The 23,908-nt window shown below is 42.1% G+C and overlaps 2 protein-coding genes across 4 annotated transcripts; one reads left to right on the top strand and one right to left on the bottom strand.

The window, feature by feature from the left end:
- Nucleotides 1-908: 908 nt before the first annotated feature.
- parp14rs1 (poly(ADP-ribose) polymerase family member 14-related sequence 1) lies at nucleotides 909-17,721 on the bottom strand (the record flags this gene model as incomplete). Of its 2 annotated transcripts, none has more annotated exons than XM_079254138.1 (17): nucleotides 909-1,583; nucleotides 1,858-2,032; nucleotides 2,116-2,252; nucleotides 2,364-2,978; nucleotides 3,083-3,301; nucleotides 3,518-3,694; nucleotides 4,441-4,503; nucleotides 4,753-4,902; nucleotides 5,125-5,203; nucleotides 5,577-5,798; nucleotides 5,957-6,187; nucleotides 11,459-13,704; nucleotides 13,854-14,078; nucleotides 14,202-14,471; nucleotides 16,137-16,176; nucleotides 17,360-17,460; nucleotides 17,547-17,721. In XM_079254138.1, 17 exons carry the CDS (start codon nucleotides 17,719-17,721, stop codon nucleotides 1,300-1,302), a joined length of 5,409 nt encoding a protein of 1,802 aa, XP_079110264.1. In that variant the 3' UTR covers nucleotides 909-1,299. The 2 variants fall into 2 exon arrangements, with proteins under 2 accessions (XP_079110264.1, XP_079110265.1); XM_079254139.1 differs by having other exon boundaries at nucleotides 4,753-4,899.
- A 141-nt stretch (nucleotides 17,722-17,862) lies between these two features.
- Nucleotides 17,863-23,769, top strand: parp9 (poly(ADP-ribose) polymerase family member 9). Of its 2 annotated transcripts, none has more exons than XM_079254145.1 (8): nucleotides 17,863-17,968; nucleotides 18,984-19,889; nucleotides 19,986-20,201; nucleotides 20,409-20,624; nucleotides 20,815-20,875; nucleotides 21,670-22,133; nucleotides 22,271-22,430; nucleotides 22,557-23,769. In XM_079254145.1, the coding sequence occupies exons 2-8, from the start codon at nucleotides 18,999-19,001 to the stop codon at nucleotides 22,826-22,828; spliced, it is 2,280 nt and encodes a 759-aa protein (XP_079110271.1). In that variant the 5' UTR covers nucleotides 17,863-17,968; nucleotides 18,984-18,998; the 3' UTR covers nucleotides 22,829-23,769. The 2 variants fall into 2 exon arrangements, with proteins under 2 accessions (XP_079110271.1, XP_079110270.1); XM_079254144.1 differs by having other exon boundaries at nucleotides 21,667-22,133.
- Nucleotides 23,770-23,908: the final 139 nt, after the last annotated feature.

The following is a 23,908-nucleotide window of genomic DNA, read 5'->3' as shown; positions in this document are numbered from 1 at the left end:
GATACCTACCAAACTCAAGAATGTAGACAGACAGTTAAACTTTACCAGTCCAGAAATAATATCGGTTGGGGAAACATTATTGTTGAACTTTGCTGTTTTGAAACTCGTGGAATAATCTCCAAGTGGTAAAAGCCTTTGAGTTTTTTTGAATTTGAATTTGTCTCTGTCTCCATCTGCTGGACTATAGTTTAAAACAACACCTTAATCTGAAATGAGAGGCAGGCCATTGAGAAGCCCTGGTCATATTCACTTGGGGTAGAGGGAGAAGGGGAACACGACTAAAAATGATGGCACATCATATGTAAAATAGCCTTTTATAAAATGTAAAGGTTCAGATATTTTGAAACAAATGAACAGATTGTTGTAGCCTAATTCAAGTTTTCATCCAATGTAAAAAGTAAAGCAACATTTGTAAAACGGAGCATCCAGTTGTGTGTGTATGTATATATATATATATATATATATATATATATATATATATATATATATATATATTTTTTTTTTTTTTTTTTTTTATTTAAAGATCAACCAGCATCTTTTAATAAAGTTCATTTTATTATGTTTTGAAAACTAATATTAAACTAATATTAAATTTAAATAAAGAAAAACTAAAACCAAATTTTAAAAAAAATATCTTTGATGTTTCAGTACAAAGTGAATCTAATCTTCCTGATGAAGGAAATTGCTGTGATAGTTGAATATAATTATTAAACTGCTTTATAACCTGCCTTGATCTGATATACAACCACATTTTATGTGGACTTTAAAACTAGAACTTAGCGAATACAATTATGTTGCTCTACACAGCAACAAAGTACATCATTACAATTTTAAAAAAGATGTTAAAAAAAAATAAAAAAATCAGTCAACATGGGTTCTTTATATCTGCTTTTATTTCTTATTTTTAACTGAAAGTTAAACTTCAGATTTACTTTCAAACATAATTGTTGATCTGATCCCCAAACGTCTGCTCTCACATAATTTCTGAAAACAGAACAGACACCTCCCTACAGTCATAAACTTCTGCGTTCGGTGCTCCCAGTCTAAAGGGAAAAAATGCTCTAGTACGTCCTCACCACTTTCTGCTTGCCTGTGTAAACTGTAATGTGCCGACTAAGACGTTTCCAAGCCACTACACAGTCTCACTTATCACAAAATCTGTGCAAAAGGAAATTATTGAAGATTTAGAACCTGTGTGAGATTTAACAGGTTTTTTTCTGCAGGAATGACATAACAACTAGTAAAAAGTTACACTGCTGTAAATCCCAGTTAGATTTGCAATCGCAGCAAATGGCCACATCACTTGAATGTAATCAGATACTCTGGATAGGCCTGGATGTCATTGAAGATCACAAACATGGAAGGATTGCCCATGTTATCCACAACACTATCGTACATTTCAGTGGTGCTGTTTCCCTTGTTTGGTGGAGCGATCATGCCAGACTGTCCAACAGTGAAGTCCCCTGTCAGCACACGGCAGAGGTACATGAATTTGTCTCCATTTTGATTGGGCTTGGAGTAGGTGTCACTGGCAGAGTAGCTGGCGTTGACCGCAAAGTAGGAGCCATTGCCGTAACATGCAGCTGAAAACAGAAAAACAAAGTGTCAAAGCTGATCGACGATTTCAAACCAGACTTAACTGCTTCAAAAACAAAAACCCAAATCAAGTTGGAGAGATGTCCAAGTAAAGACAAAAAAGGTGACACTCATCATCAGCATTTAACTAATAAAGATTGTTCGACACTCATGACCGCCCATTTTAAGTACCCAATCTGAGTCAAAATTTCAGCCTCTGATGTCGGATTTCAACCACGAGGTCGGTTATACAAAAGCATAAAAAGAAGCCAAATGTCTCACCGTTCTTTCCAGCATAACTCCTGTTGAAGCCACGTTCATTGATGGTAGGAATAGTGGGTTCACTGGTGCCATGGAAAAGACGTCTTTCGTTGTTCTGATGACCATTTCTCATCTCCAACTCCTCCTTCTTTATCTGAAGACTCTTCCACAAACCGGGGTTCTGAATCCTCTCAATCTGTGATCAGAGATAAAACCTTAGTTTTTCTTTCTGTTCTACAAACAAGGGGAAAACTAAAGCAGGAGAAGCGAACATGTTACCTTGGTAATGTTGCACTTGCAAGTGGCCTGAAACAGAGCAAGGATGTCATTGTACTCTGGAGTCCCAGCTGGGATTGGGAAAGCAGCACAGGTGGTGGTAGGTGGCATGGAATCCCAGTGAGCAGGAACATTTCCATCTAGCAGCAGAACCAGCAGATTTTATAGTAGTTTACTGGTATTAAAACAGTTTTAGCATAATTTTTTTGGTTTAGAAAATTGGAGGTAGTCCCCATCCATGTGTAAAATACCTTTTAGTTTGTCAATGCGCTTTATATACAGGATGTTTCCCTGACTGTCAGTGGCTTCTCCCTTTGACATGTCCACAGTGTATGCTTGACCCTGCACTGTAATCTTTACATCTGGCTGAAGCTGTTCAAAGGCTTGTTCCAGATGGTAGTTGGTAAGCGAGTCAAAACTCTGAAACTGAAACCCGTGGCGGCGATACTGCCAGTCCACAACTGTACCTGCCAGCTCCACTTTCTTCTTGAACTCGTGCTCATCTCTCACCTGCCTAATAATATCATCAATATCACGGCTGGCTTTGATTACATTCCTGTGGAGCCCTTCAATGACAATTGAGATAGTCTCGTTCTTGATCTCAGTCCGTATGCTCACATCATTGTCCTTCTGGATGTCAAAAATACGCTGGCGGTCTGCAGGAGAGAGGTTTAAGATGGCGTTGTCTGTGATGACAATGCTGTTTTGTTCATTGGCTATTAGGTCATTTATCCACTTCTTGGCTGCATCTACTTTAGCCTGTGCATCGCTGCAGATGTGGAAGCAAGCAGGATCAACTTTAGGAGGAATAATTACAAAATCTTCCTCTTTTTGTGGCTTGTCAGAACTTTCACCAACAAATAAATCTGAAAGAATAAATAGCAAGACCTGTATTAGAACCTCACTTGAAAAACAGAAGACAAAAAGGACAGAAATAAAACAACCAAAACATTTTCTTCCCCATACTTACTTCTGATTTTGCTGCCAAGGTTTGTCCAGAATCCCCCTTTATCCTTGTGGTCAGTGCCCTCTCTTTGCTGCATACTAGTGGAAAAGTCTTGGAGCATTGGCTGCTGGAAAATGACTATCCGGATTGTTGTCAGGTTACTGGTAGTGTTTTGGTTCAACACATCAATCACTGCATCCAACATGGCATCTGCCACCTGTTTTGCCTTTAAATTACCTTGACCTAAAAATATAACACCATAAATGAAAGACATGAGACGACAAATACCATCCACAGGGCAGAAAATTAATATATTAATAAAAGTTAACTGCTTAAGAACCACACAACGGAATCTGTATTAAAACTCTAGCAAATGACATTCTGTGCAAGGTAAAGAATTAAATTCACGTATCCATCCAAATGTTCTTCATATTTCTGGAATCTGTTAGCAAGTCTCACCTGTGCCAATGGCAGGAAATGAGACAGATGTGTACTTGTTATCGATACACATTTGGAGTGCATCTTTCAGAACCTTGTTGATTTTTGCTGGGTCAGTTTGCCCAATCAGGTGGAGAATTTTCTTGCACTGTAAGTTTCCCGGTTGGGTCATTATCATGCCTGAGTTGGGCTCGGCACCTAAAGGGGTAGACAGAAGGCATTATTACCTTTGAACCACATTGGCCAGAGTGTTTGGCTGCATCTACTTTAGCTTGTGCATCACTGCAGAAGTTCAGTGTTTACATTGAACTTTACTTCTGAATAATTTTGAGATTGAACTCCAGATAAATGATCTTCTTAGCATCCTTTTTACAACAATGAGGAATACTGTTAAGGCCCATTTACGCAGAAGATGGATACACAGACAGACAGTTTTAACTGTCTCCTGCATTGGTTATACATGTAATTTGGTCAATTTTCAAGGGGCTTAGCGATCCCTAATGACGCAGAAAATGGAGCAATATCACCGCAAACAGACAGGTCAGTGGTTAGTTGAATAGCTCACACACCACCGGCCAAAGGAACAAACTTGTAAAGAAGAAGAGGAACAGGAAAGAGATGATGCAGAAACCCCCCAAATAAAAAGCACCCAAAGAAGACAAAGATTATGTTGAGAACAGCAAAACACTTAGTGGTTTTCTTCTTGTGCTTTTAGTTAGTTGTTAACCACTTTACAACAGTACATTACCACTGGTGTCAAAATGCAAAAGTGAACTCGAAACTCAGCACTGCCCATGAGTGGATGAACTGACTTTATGACCATGGCAATGAGGATTGCGATGCATGACAACTTTTGGAATGGACGTGGCCATTTACATGTGCAAGTGAGCATAAACAGGCCTTTACACTGTAGTTAAAAAATGAGTCATAATGTGCTTTCGTACCAAGGTTTCGGCATGCAGCCTCTACAGCCGGACCAGCCGCTTCCAGAATAGCCTTAGAAACTCCTGAAGAGAGGAAATACAACAATTATTAATCTAAACAGAAACTGGAAGTGATGGCAGTGTGGATTAAATATTCATCATTAAAAAAAAATGTGACGAAAAATATTTCACTATTTCGGTGTTTAAACGTCCATCATATGTTTGTTTCAAAGAAATATAACTAAGAAGCTGGAGGAAGGCTTGATTGTATTTATGGTTAAAAGAACAATAAAGACTTTGCATTTAAGACATTTTTCTCCTCTGCATATTTACCTGTTTTGAGGGTGAATGTTTCATTTGAGGAGTTGACAATAACGTCAGTAGTCTCCTGTGTTATGTCTCCTGTTACGGCCTGAACTGTCACATTTCCCATTTTGGCCTCACACATTCCTGAACTGGAGACAACATTAAAGAAAGGGCCTGCTGACAAAGGACACAAATCAATAATCAATACCAATAACAGTGGTTTTAAAACATGCTGAAAATTAAAGCTGTGGTTCTTAAAAAAACTGGGTATGTGTGTAAATACAATGAAATGTTTTACTTTAATTACTGAATATGTTTATTATGTTGTATTAGATTTAACTGAATCCTTACAGAAACAAGTAGAAAATGCAAAGTGGACATTAAAGAGATAGCACCTACCTGTACTTTTTGAAGGAGATGTGGCCATTGAACCACCCGAGGAACTGGAGAAACGCCTCACAAACTCATCATTAAATTCCTGGGGACAAAAGGTGTAAGTTATGAAAACACTTCAATTTTAAACAAAAGCATGAATTTCTCAGTAGTACCACTGTACATGTCTGCACCGTGTTGTGTTTTTCAAACTCTTGAGGGTCTTAAAACCCATGATGTCATTTCCCAAATTAGTTTATTTCTGCTCTGTGCAGCTTTCCACCAAGATGCAACGCACTACAGTGTCCCTGGTGGCATTACCAACATTGAAGAATTCAGGCCAAAATCATTTCCATCAACCCCAACAGTTGTTCAAAACAGACTTGATGCTGCATCTTTAAAAATTCTGATTTTGTGGTTAGCTGTTATAGCTCACTTTCCTGCCGACATTCAGCTTGGAGTGTAAACACTTTCCTTACCTGGATAGTCTGTGCATCACCAGGGTAAAGAACAATCACAACCTTCTTCAGGTGCTTGGGTTGTTTTTTGTTGCTAAACTCTAAGATTTCATCCAACACCAAAGAGGCCACGAGGTCTTTGGGAAAACCCAGGTTTCCAGTTCCAACTGCTGGGAAGGACATGGAGGCAACGCGGGTGTCCTCTGCCAAGCCCAGGCAATCGCAGAAGATTCCTCTTAAGGTCTTGAAGACAAAGTATGAATATTAGTAAAGCTTCTTACAAAGTAAATTCTAGTACAGACAGATATTTTGTTCATTACTGTTAGAAAATGTTAGAAGGGAAATGGTAACATTTTTCAGAAAATTTAATGTAACATGGTAAAAATAACTTTATTCTTTACCTTTTCAGCTGTCCCTTGGCTGTTGTCCCAGCTAGGTGCAATCACATGAAATACTTGTTTGGATTTTAGCTTGCAGCCATCGGTGACAACAATCTCACCAGGTATTCCAGTAGCGTTTTGGTTGTTTACCAGCTGCTGAAGCTTGGATCCAGCTGCACCCAGGATGGCTTTTGAAACTGCTCCTTTACTCAATACGAGGTCTTCTGAGATGGTGTTCACTATCACATCCGTCTAAAATGTGATGAGAGACTGTAGTCAGATGCTGAATTTCACAGTGTATTTAGAGGTAGCGGAAAAGTTGAGAATTAGTGTGTAAAAGCATGTCTTGGAGGTCTTTTTAGAACTAAAAGTTGGAGTCAGCAGCTGACTATGCACAGTCTAGGGATGTCCTAAAACAAAGTCACTGTAACAACATAAGGTGAAGACTGTCACTACCAGATTTAAAGCACTTCTGTACAGCAGCAAACACTCAAGATAACTTTCCAGTCAACACTGATTATGAATTTACTTTTCAACTGTAACCTGTCCTTTCAGTTAAAGTGACCTTATTATATCTGTCTCAGCGTGTCCAGATGAAACTGAATGATTAGGTATATTAGGTATTACACACATAATCAAGCAACCAAGTGAGAAATTACTATTTGAAGAAACTAACAGTAGTAAATTACGAAATAAATGCTGATACATTGTGTACAACAAAGCTGTGGCCATTTAGTTACTCAAACATATGTGTCCACAGTATTTGAATTTTATTCCAAATTCTTCACATTTATGCTTTATCAATCCGTGACTCTTTGGTCCAGAATATGTAATGACAAAATAAGACCTAGAAACAGTAGATAACCTTTATTTTAAACAGGCAAATCTCGACTTATTGTTCATTTAAACGCTGGAGAAGTTTGTGAAGGAAAGATACTGCAAAGACAGGAATGCTTTGTATTTCTGAGTGACTCAACCTCTGCAGGTATAACCAGTTTGCTGACATTACCATTAACTTAAAAAATAAAAAAAACTTGCTTACGGGCAACATGTTATTCATACTGCAGAAGGGACTGAAATAACAATAAATTCTAGTACTTCAAACCACACTGCAAAGAAAGTGCTGCTGTCCAGTAGGAGTACAGGTCCGATTTCATCATTTTCAGTTCAAGTGAAATGGATTCCCAAAAACAACAGATTACCAAAAGATATATTTGTGTCATATTTCTTACAAAACAAACATAAATTACTCTTCTGCTTTTAACTCAACACTATACTAGAGCTAATGGGCTGCCATTTTTATGGTGCCAGGGTTGTAGCTGTGGGGAAGGGCCTAGCTGAGGGGCCTTCCTGTATGACTACTAAGCGACTACCTCCTACATGTCTTCGAATTACATTTGACACTTATGATTATACCATCCATCCATCCATCCATCTTCTGCCGCTTATCCGGGGTCGGGTCGCGGGGGCAGCAGCCTAAGCAGGGAAGCCCAGACTTCCCTCTCCCCAGCCACATTTGCCAACTCTGCGGGGGGGATCCCGAGGCGTTCCCAGGCCAGCCGAGAGATGTAATCCCTCCAGCGTGTCCTGGGTCTTCCCCGGGGTCTCCTCCCCGAGGGACGTGCCTGGAACACCTCACCAGGGAGGTGTCCAGGAGGCATCCTGACCAGATGCCTGAGCCACCTCAACTGGTTCCTCTCGATGAGAAGGAGCAGCGGCTCTACTCTGAGCCCCTCCCGGATGACTGAGCTCCTCACCCTATCTCTAAGGGAGAGCCCGGCCACCCTGCGGAGGAAACTCATTTCAGCCGCCTGTATACGAGATCTCGTTCTTTTGGTCACGACCCACAGCTCATGACCATAGGTGAGGGTAGGAATGTAGATCGACTGATAAATCGAGAGCTTCGCCTTCTGGCTCAGCTCCTTCTTCACCACGACAGACCGGCGCAGAGCCCGCATTACTGCAGACGCTGCACCGATCCGTCTGTCGATCTCGCGCTCCATCCTTCCCTCACTCGTGAACAAGACCCCGAGATATTTAAACTCCTCCACTTGAGGCAGGACCTGACTCCCGACCCAGAGAGGGCAATCCACCCTATTCCGGCTGAGGACCATGGTCTCAGATTTTGAGGTGCTGATTCTCATCCCAGCCGCTTCACACTCGGCTGCGAATCGCTCAAGCGAGAGCTGGAGATCACGACCAGATGAAGCCAACAGGACCACGTCATCCGCAAAAAGCAGGGACCCAATCCTGAGGCCACCAAGTCGGATCCCCTCAACCCCTAAGCTGCGCCTAGAAATTCTGTCCATATAAGTTATGAACAGAATCGGTGATAAAGGGCAGCCTTGGCGGAGTCCAACCCTCACCGGAAACGAATCCGACTTACTACCGGCAATGCGGACCAAGCTCTGACACCTGTCGTACAGGGACCGGACAGCTCGTACAAGGGGGTCCGGTACCCCATACTCCCGGAGTACCCCCCACAGGAGCCCCCGGGGGACACGGTCGAATGCCTTCTCCAGGTCCACAAAGCACATGTAGACTGGTTGGGCAAACTCCCATGCCCTCTCCAGGACCCCAGAGAGGGTATAGAGCTGGTCCACTGTTCCGCGACCAGGACGAAAACCATACTGCTCCTCCTCAATCCGGGATTCGACTATCCGGCGGACCCTCCTCTCCAGGACCCCTTAATAGACCTTACCAGGGAGGCTGAGGAGTGTGATTCCCCTGTAATTGGAACACACCCTCCGGTCCCCCTTCTTAAAAAGGGGGACCACCACCCCAGTCTGCCAATCCAGCGGTACTGCCCCCGATGTCCACGCGATGCTGCAGAGGCGTGTCAGCCAGGACAGCCCCATAGCATCCAGAGCCTTAAGGAACTCCGGGCGGATCTCATCCACCCCCGGGGCCTTGCCGCCAAGAAGCTTTTTGACCACCTCAGCGACTTCAGCCCCAGAGATAGGAGAGTCCACCCCTGAGTCCACCAGCTCTGCTCCCTCATGGGAAGACGTGTTGGTAGGATTGAGGAGGTCTTCGAAGTATTCCCTCCACCGACCCACAACGTCCCGAGTTGAGGTCAGCAGCACCCCATCTCCACTGTACACAGTATTGATGGAGCACTGCTTCCCTCCCCTGAGCCGCCGGATGGTGGACCAGAATCTCCTCGAAGCCGTCCGGAAGTCTTTCTCCATGGCCTCGCCGAACTCCTCCCATGCCCGAGTTTTTGCCTCGGCAACGGCCGAAGCCGCATGCCGCTTAGCCCGTCGGTACCCATCAGCTGCCTCCAGAGTCCCACAGGCCAAGAAGGCCCGATAGGACTCCTTCTTCAGCTTGACGGCATCCCTCACTGCTGGTGTCCACCAACGAGTCCTGGGATTACCGCCACGACAGGCACCAACGACCTTGCAGCCACAGCTCCGGCTGGCCGCCTCAGCAATAGAGGCACGGAACACAGCCCATTCGGACTCAATGTCCCCCGCCTCACCCGGGACATGTTCGAAGCTCTGCTGAAGGTGGGAGTTGAAGCTCGCTCTGACAGGGGACTCAGCCAGACGTTCCCAGCAGACCCTCACAACACGTTTGGGCCTGCCAGCTCTGACCAGTTTACTCCCCCACCATCTGAGCCAACTCACCACCAGGTGGTGATCAGTTGACAGCTCCGCCCCCCTCTTCACCCGAGTGTCCAAGGCATGTGGCCGCAGGTCCGACGATACGACTAAAAAGTCGATCATTGAACTGCGGCCCAGGGAATCCTGATGCCAGGTGTACATATGGACACTCTTATGCTGGAACATGGTGTTCGTTATAGACAATCCATGACGAGCACAGAAGTCCAATAACAAAACACCATTTGGGTTCAGAGGGGGGGGACCATGCCTCCCAATCACTCCCCTCCAGGTCTCACTGTCATTGCCCACGTGAGCATTGAAGTCCCCCAGCAGAAGTCCCCCAGCAGTCCCCAGAAGGAGCACCCTCCAGCACTCCCTCCAAGGACCCCAGAAAGGGTGGGTACTCTGAACTGCTGTTCGGTGCATAAGCACAGACAACAGTCAGGACCCCACCCGGAGGCGGAGGGAAACTACCCTTTCATCCACCGGGGTAAACCCCAACGTGCAGGCACCAAGCTGGGGGCTGATGAGAATGCCCACACCTGCTCGGCGCCTCTCACCATGAGCAACTCCAGAGTGGAAGAAGGTCCAGCCCCTCTCGAGGGTACTGGTTCCAGAGCCCAAGCCATGCGTCGAGGTGAGTCCAATTATATCTAGTCGGAACCGCTCAACCTCGCGCACAAGCTCAGGCTCCTTCCCCACCAGAGAGGTGACGTTCCACGTCCCTAGAGCCAGCTTCTGCAGCCGGGGATCGGACCGCCAGGGTCCCCGCCCCTTGCTGCCGCCCAGCTCACATTGCACCCGACCCCTACGGCTCCTCCCGCAGATGGTGAGCCCACGGGAGGTGGGGCCCATGTAACCCTTTCGGGCTGAGCCCGACCGGGCCCCATGGGCGAAGGCCCGGCCACCAGACGCTCGCTCTCGTACCCCGCCTCCAGGCCTGGCTCCAGAGGGGGGTCCCGGTAACCCGCGTCCGGGCAAGGGAACATTCATGCCCAGGTTGGTCGTCATCATAGGGGTCTATGAGCCGTGCTTGGTCTGGTCCCTCCCCTAGACACCTGTTTTGCCATTTGACACTTATGATTATACCAAATAACTTAAAATGAAACTCAATACATTTAAAATTCTTCCATATTAATAAAACTACTAAATAGTTTAACTGTATTTAAGTTTATTTAAGTTGTCTCCAAAGAGTTTAAATCTAAAATCCAGTTTGTATAAAACAATTTATGCCTCTGAATGTCTTTTTCCCCAATAGGTATCAAAACTGAGTTCAAAATTCTAGCATGGTGATAATTTTATAGCCTAACACATTAACCCTCACTGTTAATTCAACAAGAGCCACATTCAATATTTAAAGACAAGAGGAGAGCCACCACCCCCCAAAAATAAAGCATTCCCACATTACGTATCCTGCTACGTTGCCAAATCAGTAACATTCAGCTTTTTAGCAAAAAATCGCTATCCTAAATATTGCACAGAGTAATGCCATTCTTATGCAACAGTATATGGTGAAAATACAATAATGCCTCCAGAATGTGGGTGTTTCTTTTTCAATATATATCCAGAGCTACTGACGGAGCAGCTCTCTGAGGGCATTTGGTGCAGCTGAAATCAGCCAAAACTGGCAACTCTGACAGGGTCAGTTCGGGCCATTAGGACAGCAAAGTTTTTGTAAGCAGCCTGTACCTCTTGTTTGTGGAGTGTAGCCTACTGCACCATTAGGGGTCATTATGACTTGTGGAAATAGCATGTTCAGAGAGCCAGTGGCTGTTTCATGAGCCGCAAGTCAAGAGTCAGACAGCTGCATGCGACTTGCGAGCCGCGCAATGAGTAACACTGGTCTAGCAGTATGTAATCTCAGCAGAGTTGAGTCTTAAAATTTAACGAAAGTACTTAAAAAAAGGCAAATTACCTTGGCAGCCTCAATGTTTCCCTTTTTAAGGATTATATCCAAGCCCTCCTTGGTCTGGACATGGCACAGGCGGGGGTCAGATGCATCTTGCTTCACCAGTGCAGATTTTTTAGCTTTGGGAGGAGGAACCAGTTGGGAATGACTCATACCCTGACTTCCAAACTCCTTTCTAACAGCAGCCTCCATGGCTGCAACAACACTATCATCATTGTCCACCAAATGGATCTTCTTCAAGATGTCTTCACACCTCTCATCACAGTATTCCTTCACTGCTTGGATGATGGTGGTGGTGCACAGACTGAGGGGAAAGCCTAGACTTCTACTGATAGCAGGAAGAGCCACAGAGATGCAGTTATTGGATTCAGCAAGTTCTAAGCTGTTTAAAACAGCTCTTTTCAGCTGAGCTTGAGCCTTTCTGGGTTTAGCTTGATCAAACATTGGTCCAACTGCATGGATGACATTTTTACAAGAAAGCTGACCCCCAGCACCAGTTATTTCACAGTCACCAGGTTTAAGAGCTCCTCTCAAGCTGATTATTTTGTCACATTCATTCTGCAACTGAGGGCCAGCCGCTCTTAAAAGTGCTCCTGCAAGACCTGAATCAAGTTTTAAGTCTGAAGAAGCAGCATTGACAACTGCATGGACTGGATAGCTGCACATATCCCCCTTGCAAACTGCTATTTCCACTCCATCAGATGTCTGGACTTGGTACACGGGTTTGGGTACTAATCCAAAGACCAAGTCATCTTGTTTTCCACCCACATAATCAGCCAATTGGACCAGGCAACCAGTTTCAGTCTTCAGTGAATTCACATACATTTTTTCTTTATCCTGGAAAAACTTCTTCACTCCAGGTTTGGGGACTTCTAAAGTGTCAAAGAACAAAGAAGAGACAAATTCTTCAACTACTCTCCTGCAATCTTCCACAACAGCTCTAGAGCCACTTAGCAGGATGGCTTCCTTTCTGAAAGACACAACCACTTTGTCGCCCAGTTGCTTCGACCAAGATGTGTTGAAACTTTTGAGGTATTCAGTGATGACATTTGCCTGTATGGCAATGACCTCTTCAATGTGAGCATTCTGAGTTAAGAAGTCATCAAAGTCACTGCTAACTTTCATGACTCTATCCTTGAGGCCACACACCACAACTCGTTGAGGAGAGATGTGGATTCGAGTTTTCATGCACAAATCCGTGTTGGCATTCTCCAGCTGACTGACCAATTGTTGCCACTCTGGCTTATCCAGGACACCACTGTCCTCAACATCGATGGACTGGGATAACAACAGCTGCCCCAGATGATCTTGGGCATCATTTAAGTCTTTTTCAGAAACAGCAGCAAGCTGCACCCTCTGTGCACTTACTTCTAATGCTGCATTTATGCCTTTAGAAGTGAGGAGAACATCTGTAAGCTCATCTTGCTGTCCATCCTTCAACAAGTCAAGCACAAAGCTATCCATTTCTAGATTCTGCCTCTTTAATGCAAACATTGCATCATTTATGACACCGCTTGCTGCAATAATCTCATCCACAAATCCAGTTAATTTTATGACAAGATTCTTTTGATCGTATGACATTTCAAGCTCTGGGCACGCTTGCAGGATCTTGTCCTGAAGACCATCCTGAGACAAGACATGGAACATGGATGGTGATGCTGCGATCTGTTGGGTTTTGCTTAATTTGGTTCTTTGCATCTTTTGCTCAATCTTCTTAAGGACTTCAGAAAGCTGGCTCTCTAGTCTGTTGACATCTTCCACAAAGCCAACCACTGATAAGACACCACTGGCTTTATCAGGAACCATAACTACTTGCTCATTCACTAGGGTCTGTCTGATCTTCTCTTCAGACTCTTCCCACTGCTCTGACTCTGGTCTGAACTTCAAGCATTTGAATTTGGACATGGATTGCTCAAAGGCTGACTTAATGGTATCCTTCCAATCTTTGACGATGGTCTTGGCATCCTTTTGCTTCAGTAAGGAAGATACAGGGCTCAAGCGCACAGCAGACTGGTCAAAGTCCATGTTGCAGTAATGTTTTGTCAAGTCACTACGAATGATCTCCACTGCTGCTTGGTTTTTCGACAGGTACTTACAGATAGCACCGTCAATGGGTTCAGAGAAAGCAGGAGGGAGTTTTGGTGAAGGCTTGTCTTTGCCATAAAGGGCTACTCCCAAAGATTTGTAAAAGGGATGAACTCTGATTTCTTCCTGTTTGATGTAATGCTTCTTCTTGATGACTTGCATTAAAGCTATAGGGAAAAAACAGAATAAGAACAAAAAACTGTCACACTGTCAACAAGTCAATAAAGGAAGCAATGACTTAGTGAATTGTAGCTTATCATTTACTAGCATAAATACTGTAAGTTCAAATATGCAACATGTAGTACAGAATAAATACCTGGATGGTTTTCAAAAGTAATGAGAGCCGTCTGGTCCGCTTCATTGAGGGTGACATCTTCCACTTCTCCACCCTCTTTTTCAAAGTACAGCTGCAGTATATCTTCACTAAAATGTTTAATGTCATCAACTAAGACTTGTTTTGTGACTTCCAGTGGTCGGATTGATATGTTCATTTTTGCAAACATCCGGTTTTCTGGGCATCTTGCTATGAACTCAGTATTTTCTGTGAAACAGTAGAAATGTAAAGAGTTTAAACAAAATATCAGCTTTGATGCTTTTCAAAAGAAAAAGTAGTTGTTTATTTAATTCCAACTCATACACGCACACACACGCTTTAGATGGGTACCTTTTCCACTGTGGAAAGTCACAACAGCAGAAGAGAGTTCAGGGATGAGTTCCAACATGAAGTCCTGGGACAGATCCTTTAAAACATTTTCTACCAGCATCTCCAAGAACTCCTGGTTCATGCTGTCGGGAATATTCTCAAACACAGCTGAGGTGGAAGAGAGCTCTTCATCAGCTGTATCATTATCAGCAACTTTTGCGTCTGTCTGGACAGAATCTGCCTGGACGTGTTCATCAGAACCTGTTTTTTTGTTGGTCACTGTAACATCAGCTGTGTATGAGATGTGAAAGCTAAATGAGTGAACATATCATTTGCAAAGACAGATTATCAAGAAAAGAAAATTCAACCTGTGATAGAATCGTAAAACATTTAGTCCAAATTATTAGTGACCTATAGTGGCTTGCAAGGGTGTAAATCACAAATTTGATTCCAGTATAATATATATATAAATATATATTCAGTAAATAATTATTCAGCATTTGCTGATATCATGAATTCTGCAACTATGTGATTTTGAATCTTATGGTGAACAATATGGGACAACACTGCATGCTAATTTCTATTTATATATTTAGAAAATAAAAAATAAAAAAACAATTTATTTTTTTTTTTATCTCTGAGCTCAAATAAAAACATTTATGAGAAAAAACAAGTTCTTTGAACAAAAAAACAGACACAGACATTCTCTGTGTAAATGTTCTGACCCCAAGAGCCCTGTATCATAATCTCGGAATATGGCCATGCCATCAGGGAAGACGAAATATCCTGCTCATTCAGTATACTCTGGTAATAAGCTGACCTCATTCTTTGGACACATAATCTTGCTGAATCTAGACGTAACCAACTGCAGCGACCCCAGAAAACAGATAACAGCTGTTCAGTCCCAATCCCTTTAACTCCTTTCATGTAGTTCATGTGGAAATGTTCTTACTTACACTATTAAATGTATCCCTGACTTTTACTGTCTTCAACTTGATTTTCCCAAAAGTTTCAGACTTTTTCCACAACCATGGGATGTGTCTTTCCACATAGTTTTTTACAAGAGGCTACTCACTCAGCCATTTGGAGTTAAATAACTCGTTTCCTGTTGAAAGGTAATTGCCAGTGGAAGAATTATCCAATCGGAGGCTCCTACCTATTTGCTTTGTTAAATACAGGTGATGACTGTTTTTTGTACCAGGCAGTGTATATTGTTTGTACTCTACTAGGAATAAAATATAAGCTTCTGAAATCGGCAAATGACTGCCTTTGTTTTTTCATTTGCATTTTAAACAGTGTCCCAACTTATTTGGAATAAAGCTTGCAGAGTCTCAAACAAAATTTTGTCAACTTTATCATCAATACACATCACACCTTTGGTTATTGGCATTTTCTTCATGAAATACAATAGATGTTGTTTTCGGGGGGGGGCAAATGCAAATAATTCCATGCATTTATGCATAAATCCATCCTACGTATGATTACTGTACCCATATTTGATCAATGTATGTCCTATGTGGACCAATGCCATTGGTTTGCTGATTGCTGAATCTATGCATTGGTGCAGATAAATAAAAACTGTGTTTTTGCAACTGAGAAGTTGTGAGCAGAACTGACTGTGAGAATGGAGGATTGACAGAACAACTTGGCTGCAGACATTTAGCACCACGGTGCTGGGGTCATTTATTTTTATATCACTGATGATCAGATGTCGTTTAACATGCTAAAGATACACACTAATTGCAGGCAAGCAGACTATTATTAACAAATGTGGAAGGAAGCAAAAGTTGAACTAAAATGCATGCAGATGTATACTTAAAAAATAGTAAGAGTAAAGTTATAGAGGATATAACCACTTATAAGGAACAAATTATCTTGATGGGAAGCAAAGTTTTGGCTTATTTCAAGCAAACAAGGAAGTCAGACACCATTGTTGATGTTTTAGCTTTTACTTACACTTTTTGTTTTCTTTGTCGGCTTTGTCAGATGGAGTTTTCTGAATAGAATGGGAAAAAAAAACTCATTTTAGACATCATTAAAGCTGTTTAGTCGTCCTATTCAATTATCTAAATATGAGCTGGTTTAAAAAGCAAAAATTACATGCAGTGAATGAGTAGTTTTAAATCAACACTTCAAGAAACCGAGACAGCAGAAACGGCAGACGGCAGCATGCCTTGAAGTTATGATGAGTCACATGACTTTCAGGAAAGATGTGAGCAGTCCAGTTATTCATTAAAGAGACTGTCGGGGTTTGAACAGAAGCATTGAACAGAGTTTTAAAGCTTAGAAGGTGGACTGGTCCAGGAAACAAGGACTAATTGCAATGTTATGGTATCAAAAACACAAACTTAATCTTCTAGAGATTACTGATATAATATCAGATCTCATTTGCTCTGGGGTCTCTATTAAAAACAAATTCCACTTCACATTTACTTTACAGCAAATAGTGAGCAGACCCAATGCAATTTAACTACATTAATAACATGAAATAGTGTATAGAGAAAGTGCACATCTATATTAAATGTCAGATTTTTATGATCTTAAAAAATAAGTAACTTATTTCACATTTTTTCCCACCTTTAATGTGAACTAGCTATTACAACTTAAAAAAGAAAAATCCATTACATTTTTTTCAAAAAGTACCATAAGCTGGTCGTATTTAAGTGAGCCCAATTGAATGCTGTTAATTTGTTGAAGTATTAAGATGTTTGGATGTATTCTCATAGAAAACACAGAACATCTGTGGGTTGACCTGAACACACGGTTGTGTACAAAATATCAGATTTTGACCATGTTTGCAAGTAAAATGGGCAAATATGGTCAAATCCTGACGTGTTATGCTGACAGACTAGGAATTAGGCTACCAAGTCGTATTTTCTAATATTATGAAAACATGGCTATTATTATGGGCGTGTGCACTTTAACTTAATGTTACGGGGCAAAAATTGTGCAAACAGAATGACAGTAAATTATTGAACATTTATGGTAATAAACAGCATAAAATAAATACATGAGGAATGCAAGAGAGCCTCTGTCGGTGAGGTATGTAACTTACTAGCCCAACCAATACCCGGAACCAAGCCGGAAAAGTCTAATAAAATGAAGATGAAAAATCTTTCCATTGTCTTTCTGAGCTGTTTATTATTTTTAAATAAACAAACTGGAGTTGTTGCACAAACCTCTGTCGCTTTTTCCTGTGAGGGAAGGCGAACTTTCATCTTCAACAAGCCTTTATCCAAACTGATCTGGTGTGTCCCTTTCGCCAAAACATTTTTCTGATCTGCAATAGAAAATGTTGGAATTTCTCTCTAAAAGTAAAGAAGATCAAACTTTGGCTTTTAACGTAGTTTATGTGTCCAGACTCACCCTCCTCTCTGCGGAAACGCAGCAGTGCCGTCCCGCTGCCATCCTGGTAGTCCACTTCACAGTCCCCTCCGCTAGATTTCTTACTTTGAAAGTATTTCACCAACTTATTCTTCAGTTTTGGTATTTTATTTTCTTCGAGCTCGACGAGCAGAGTGTAGGAATACGCGTCGTCCATCGTGCTTGTTCATCTGAAGCGAGGCTGAATCTACTTTCACTTTAGTTTTCTAGGAAAACAAGAAGGCTGACTCGTGGAAAACGCTCAGCCCTGGACGTGGACTCTGAATGGTTCCGGGCAACAAAACAGGCTTTTTTTTCATGAGTTATATAAAATGAACATTAACTTGACAAGCATTCAAGCCGCACCCTGCTAGTTTGCTCTTTTACTTTCTGTATTCCACTCGGTACTTTCCAGACTCGAGCTGGTAAGTATCTCCTTCCTTTTAAGTTTCATACATTAAAAAATAAGCATTTTCGGTCTTCTGAATGGCGTTTCTATCTGAATTAAGGCTAAATCGACGTTTTAAAGATACTTAATTTGTTATTATTATCACGCAATGTGTTGTCTCGTGCACGTTTGTGAAACGCTCGTGCAGATACGCACTTGGGGTCACCGAGACAAGGAAAAATGGCGAACAATATTTTAGACCTTCCAAACATGTATAATTCATTTTAATGAACTACTTTTAAGTTGTATTTTGGAATATGTACATTTCAATAACGACTAAGTTGCAAGAAAATATATTTTGTGAACTATGAACAGGTGTTTTTAGCAATTTAGTGCAAAAAATATAAGGTGAAACTTACCTAAATGTTTACATATTTAATATTAACAGACAAACAGTGAAACTGTATCAGTGCAGAAACAATCTAGGTTTAGGGAACATCGTTGCTGCATTTCGTTTTTGTGAAGCTTGTTAAGTAATTTCGTAGTGGTATAACCCTTCAATTTAACTGTGTTTTTGTTTCCACCTGCTGGACTTTAGTTGAAACAACACCTTCATCTGAAACAGCGGTGGACAACTACAGTCTCCAAGGGCTGCAATCATGCAAGTGTTAGGAGTTTCCCTGCTACAACATACTTGACACGCATCAGACTTAATTAGCCGACTTGTGCAAATTCTTGATGTTAAACCCTCCAAAAGTCTGCTATTCAGCAATTGAGTCAACTGTGTTGCAGCAGGGAAATCTTCCAACACTTGCAGCACTTGAGGACCAGAGTTGTCCACCCCTGATCTGAAATACGCATCTGTTGGCAGGCCACTTTGAAGCCCTGGCCATATTCAGATGTATCTGTGTGTGTGTGTGCGCGCGCGTGCCTTATCTCAGTCTGAACTATTTCTTTTGCTCAGAATCATCATAAGCGTCTAACTTTGTGTTTTTTTTTTTGTTCTGGTTCGTTGGTGATCATTGCATTGATGATGTGTGTTATTTCCATAGGTCTGTTCAGGAACCATGGCTGCAAATGAAGTCATTCCTCTTCACCCATCTTCAATTGACATTGTAAAAGATTATGGATCGGCTCTGAGTGACATCTTATACAGCAAGTTTGGATGTGTAGCCTCTTTTGATGGTGTAGACATGGAGACAGGGGCCCGCTTTGCTCAGCAAAGAGGGGCGGATGTTGTCCCAGAAGAAAGGTTTACTGTTAGACTGCAGGCAGGCGTTAAGGTGTCTGTGTGGAAGGCTGATCTCACCTGTTTCCCTGCAGAAGCTGTTGTGAATGCTGCAAACAGCAGTCTTCAGCACGGTGGAGGCCTTGCATTAGCTCTGTCTACTGCTGGTGGTCCTCAAATCCAGAAACAGAGTGACAATTACATCTATCAGAATGGTAAACTGAAAACAGGTGATGTGATTGTTTTAGATGCAGGGTTACTAAAATACAAGAAGATAATTCATGCTGTGGGTCCAGATCTTCCACACAATCCTTCGAAGAATGAAGTATCACTTGCTGAACCGCTGTTACAGAAGGTGATTTGGGAAATTCTTGATCGAGTTAAAGAATGTCATCTGAGGACCGTTGCCATTCCTGCTATAAGCTCTGGACTGTTCAACTACCCTCTGCCAAAATGTGCAGACACCATAGTGTTGATGGTGAAGCAATACTATGAATGCTATTCACCTCAAGGATATATTCCAAAAGAGATCTTCCTTGTGAACAATGACGAGCCCACAGTCAGGGAAATAGAGAGGGCGTGCCATCAGATATTCGCCCCCCAGCAGCCCATGTCATACAGCCAGGCCGCAGCACCCAACACCAAGGCTGCAACCAGAGCTTCACCCACTACTGTCCAGATTGGAAATGTCCACCTGACACTGAAGAAGGGTAAAATTGAAGAACAACATGTAAGAATCAGGATTAATACTGGAATAAACTTTTTTGTGTAAACTGAGTTTTCTGGCTACTATTGTATAATTACTGCCTTTTTGTTTTCTTTTTAGGTGGATGTCATCGTAAACACAGCATCACCATATGGCAACCTGAGTACGGGGCAAATTTCCAACGCCATACTAACAAAAGCTGGTGATGAAATGCAGAAAGAAATAGTTAAGGCTCATTCAATGGGATATATCAAAGTCACACGGCCCTACAAATTGAAGTGCAAAGAGGTGTATCACACTTTCTGCGTTTCAAAAGTTGAATCAAGAGGATCTCAGGTAAATAGTCTGATCATCAGTCTGTGTCAGATCAGATCAGTTTTTTTAATTTCACTGTTTGATAAAGAACTAGATAAGATAAAACAGTAACAATGTTTCACATTTTATGTATTGTTTTAATGACAGGTATTGGGTTGATGCTTTTTTTAAAAAATAAACAACTTATAGCCCACTCATTGCTAAGTCTGTGCTTTTTAATCATTACAGATTCTGATCAATTCACTGGCTGACTGCCTGTACAGGGCAGCTGGAAGTAACTACAAGTCAATCGCTTTTCCTGCAATCGGCACAGGAAACCTCGGCTTCGGCAAACAAGAAGTTGCCTCGATGATGTTGCATTCAGTGGTTGACTTCAGCCAGAAAACTAAAGCAAAGATGGACGTTAACTTTGTCATTTATCCAAGTGACAAAGACACATATCAGGTGGCAAATCAAACACTGTCATGATTTTATGTTACATGGTTAGTCAAGTTTCAGATAAATGTTATCCTAAGATCATCACACTGAAGAATAAAATGCAGCTGTGATGTGAAGCGCTCTTCACACCTGCTGAGAGGTGTTTATTCTGTTTGTTTAGTCCCATTACTTCACAGTTCTCCTCTTCTCTTTCCAGGCTTTCGAGGAAGAGATTCGATCTTTTGCACCAAGCGCTTCACACTCCAGTTTTACTCCAGGTAATGATAAGATATATATATGTTGATATTAGATGATGATAAGACACAGTAGCTCCAGTTAGTCTAATTTTCCTTCATTGTGATGATTCCTCCTTATGGAGAAGTTTTGTATCGTTACTGTCATATTGAAAGTATTTTCAGATTTCAAATCCATCAGAGAGACAAAACAGATGGAAAAGCTTGTAGACCAGAACGTTTATCTATCTGAAATTAGTTTTTAAAATGGAAGTTTTCAAGTTTAGGTATTTTCAGGTAAAAATATAAAGAGTTGGAGGTTTGCTTGTTCTGTCCCTGGCCTCCCATAAGCAACAAGTAGAAAGGTTCCTCACTAGAAACTGCTTTAGATCCACTGCCAAGTGGATATGATATACTTTGGACAATGAAAAATGCTTTTAAACATTTCCTTTAATAAAAAGAAACCTGAAAACTGCTGAAAAAGTATAAACACTTCTGTAGTTTAGCTCATGAATATGTCTGGGAAAAAATGTCACTTTAGTGTTTGTTGTTGTTTTTTTTAAGTTGTGCAATTGATAAAATTCAATGAGTCTTTCCTCCACAAGTATTAAACAGCATCACAAGTGCCACGTAAAACAATGACAGCATCTACAATTTGAATGTTTTTTTGCCGTTTGTATGTCGCTGCCCATGTTTTCTGCTGAGAGACGGCCTCTCTGCGGTTATCCTTTACCAATTCACGTAATACGTTGCAGCAAGTTCCTGCAGCTGTTTCTTTCAGTACCACTTACTTGTATTTCCCTCTCCCAACATGGGTTTGGTTTTGTCTTGTCCAGCAGATGAAAGAAGGGACTTCCACAGCAGCAGAGCTCCGACTCCACAGATCACCCTGTCTGGGCCCTCTGAGGAATCAGTTGCCGAGGCTAGGAAATGGTACCACGACCTCTTTAACATGCACCTCCCTGTCAACATCTGCAACAACTTCATCCTGCACTTTGGAGAGAAAGATTATCATAAGCTGTCTCGTTTGATGAAGAGCGGCGTTTCAATTGAGGAGGTTTTCACACAAGGCTACGCTTGCATCTCAGTTAAGGGTCAGTCCAAGCTACACGGCATTGCTGCGGTGTTGCAGGTGGAGGAAATGCTCTGCAAAATCCAGGAGGACTTTGTCTCGGAGGAAGTTGGGGAAATTGGGGAGCTGTCTAACGGGAAGGTGTCCTATGAAAGACAGACTATTTCCAAGTCAAGCAAAGAGTTCGCAGAACGACTTGTTGCCTTCAAAAAGCCACAGTGTGTGGTAAAGGTACAGTATGTGTAAATATTACACATTTAAAGTCATTTCAAATGACACATTTTACAGCTTCATTTTCAACACTTTAGGTTCTTTATGTTGCAGGCTTCTCTGTTTGACCAATAAAGTTGGTGTGATTTTCTTTTCAGGTGGAAAAAGTAGAGAACCCTGCTCTGAAAGCGCTATTCAAGCTCAAGATGAACCAGCTGAAGTGCAGAACTTCTCAGAAGATGTTTCAACGCCTACCTGCACAGTTCTGTGAGATGATCAGCCACATCGGCTTCCACAGCGAGTGCGCTCCGCCTGAAGGTATGATAAAACTCTTGCAGAAAGTCCTGATGCTTTGTCCTTTAAATCTACTTTTAGACTGTAATAGAAAGTCATAAAGACATGTAAACACTATATTTTGTTTTCTTTGACTCCTTCTAATTATAGACCCAAAGTATGGAGAGGGGATCTATTTTGCGAGGACAGTAGAGAAGGCCATGGACTTGTGGAAGCAGAAAACTGATGAATTCCTGTACTTTGTGGAAGCAGAGGTGCTGACTGGAAACGACACTCCTGGTAAACCGGAGTTCATTCTGCCTCCTCCGGTGGGCTCAGACCCTCTTCATATCTTTGACAGCGTGTATGGACCTGATGTCGCTGTCATTTTTAGCACATATCAGGCTCTGCCCAAGTATATCATCACCTGTAAGAAGGTGTGAAGAGATACTTGTTCTCAAACATGCTTAACTTCCTCCATAATCAAAACAAGAAATGATTGATTGATCTTCAGAAAACTAAATGTTGGGAATTGTTAAAATGGCATTTTCACCTTCTTTATTGTTGACAATGGGTCCTTCTTGTTCTTGGAGTTAAAAAGGATGGTAGTATCGCTCCTAAAATATTTTGTTCGGGAAATAAAAAGCTTTATATTTGGCATATTAATGAATATACACTGTTAGACAACATTGATTGTATTATTAATGCATCTCAGTAGATAAGTGATAAGTGGTTTGATCTTATCATTAGACTTTATAATTCCATGGTGATTGTTGAGTTTGTTGTTCTTTTATCATCTTTTTGTATCATTTGTTAATTGTTTCTGTTTATGTGATCAGCATCTTGTAAAAGGGTTCATGTAATACAAGTGTGGCATAACCATTTGTATACTACTAAAGTACTTACCTTTGTTTGTGTTACTAATGCAATAACAGCAACATAACTATCCATCCATCCATCCATCCATCTTCTGCCGCTTATCCGGGGTCGGGTCGCGGGGGCAGCAGCCTAAGCAGGGAAGCCCAGACTTCCCTCTCCCCAGCCACATTTGCCAACTCTGCGGGGGGATCCCGAGGCGTTCCCAGGCCAGCCGAGAGATGTAATCCCTCCAGCGTGTCCTGGGTCTTCCCCGGGGTCTCCTCCCAGAGGGACGTGCCTGGAACACCTCACCAGGGAGGCGTCCAGGAGGCATCCTGACCGGATGCCCGAGCCACCTCAACTGGTTCCTCTCGATGCGAAGGAGCAGCGGCTCTACTCTGAGCCCCTCCCGGATAACTGAGCTCCTCACCCTATCTCTAAGGGAGAGCCCGGCCACCCTGCGGAGGAAACTCATTTCAGCCGCCTGTATACGAGGGTAACTGTAACTATGCATACCTAAATGATGCAAAACTGATTTAATTTTGGGTAGATTATATGATGATCCTTCAGGTAATGGAAGAAAAACTTTGGTGTATATGTAGGCAGTTATATTTTTCTATGGTTGCAGCCTTATCTAGTTCATGATAAGATAGACAAATATTTTC

Source organism: Telmatherina bonti (assembly GCF_933228915.1).
Source record: "Telmatherina bonti genome assembly, chromosome: 15".
Lineage (NCBI taxonomy): Eukaryota > Metazoa > Chordata > Actinopteri > Atheriniformes > Telmatherinidae > Telmatherina > Telmatherina bonti.
Note: the sequence above shows the minus strand (reverse complement) of the source record. Positions and strands in the feature narration are given on the sequence as shown.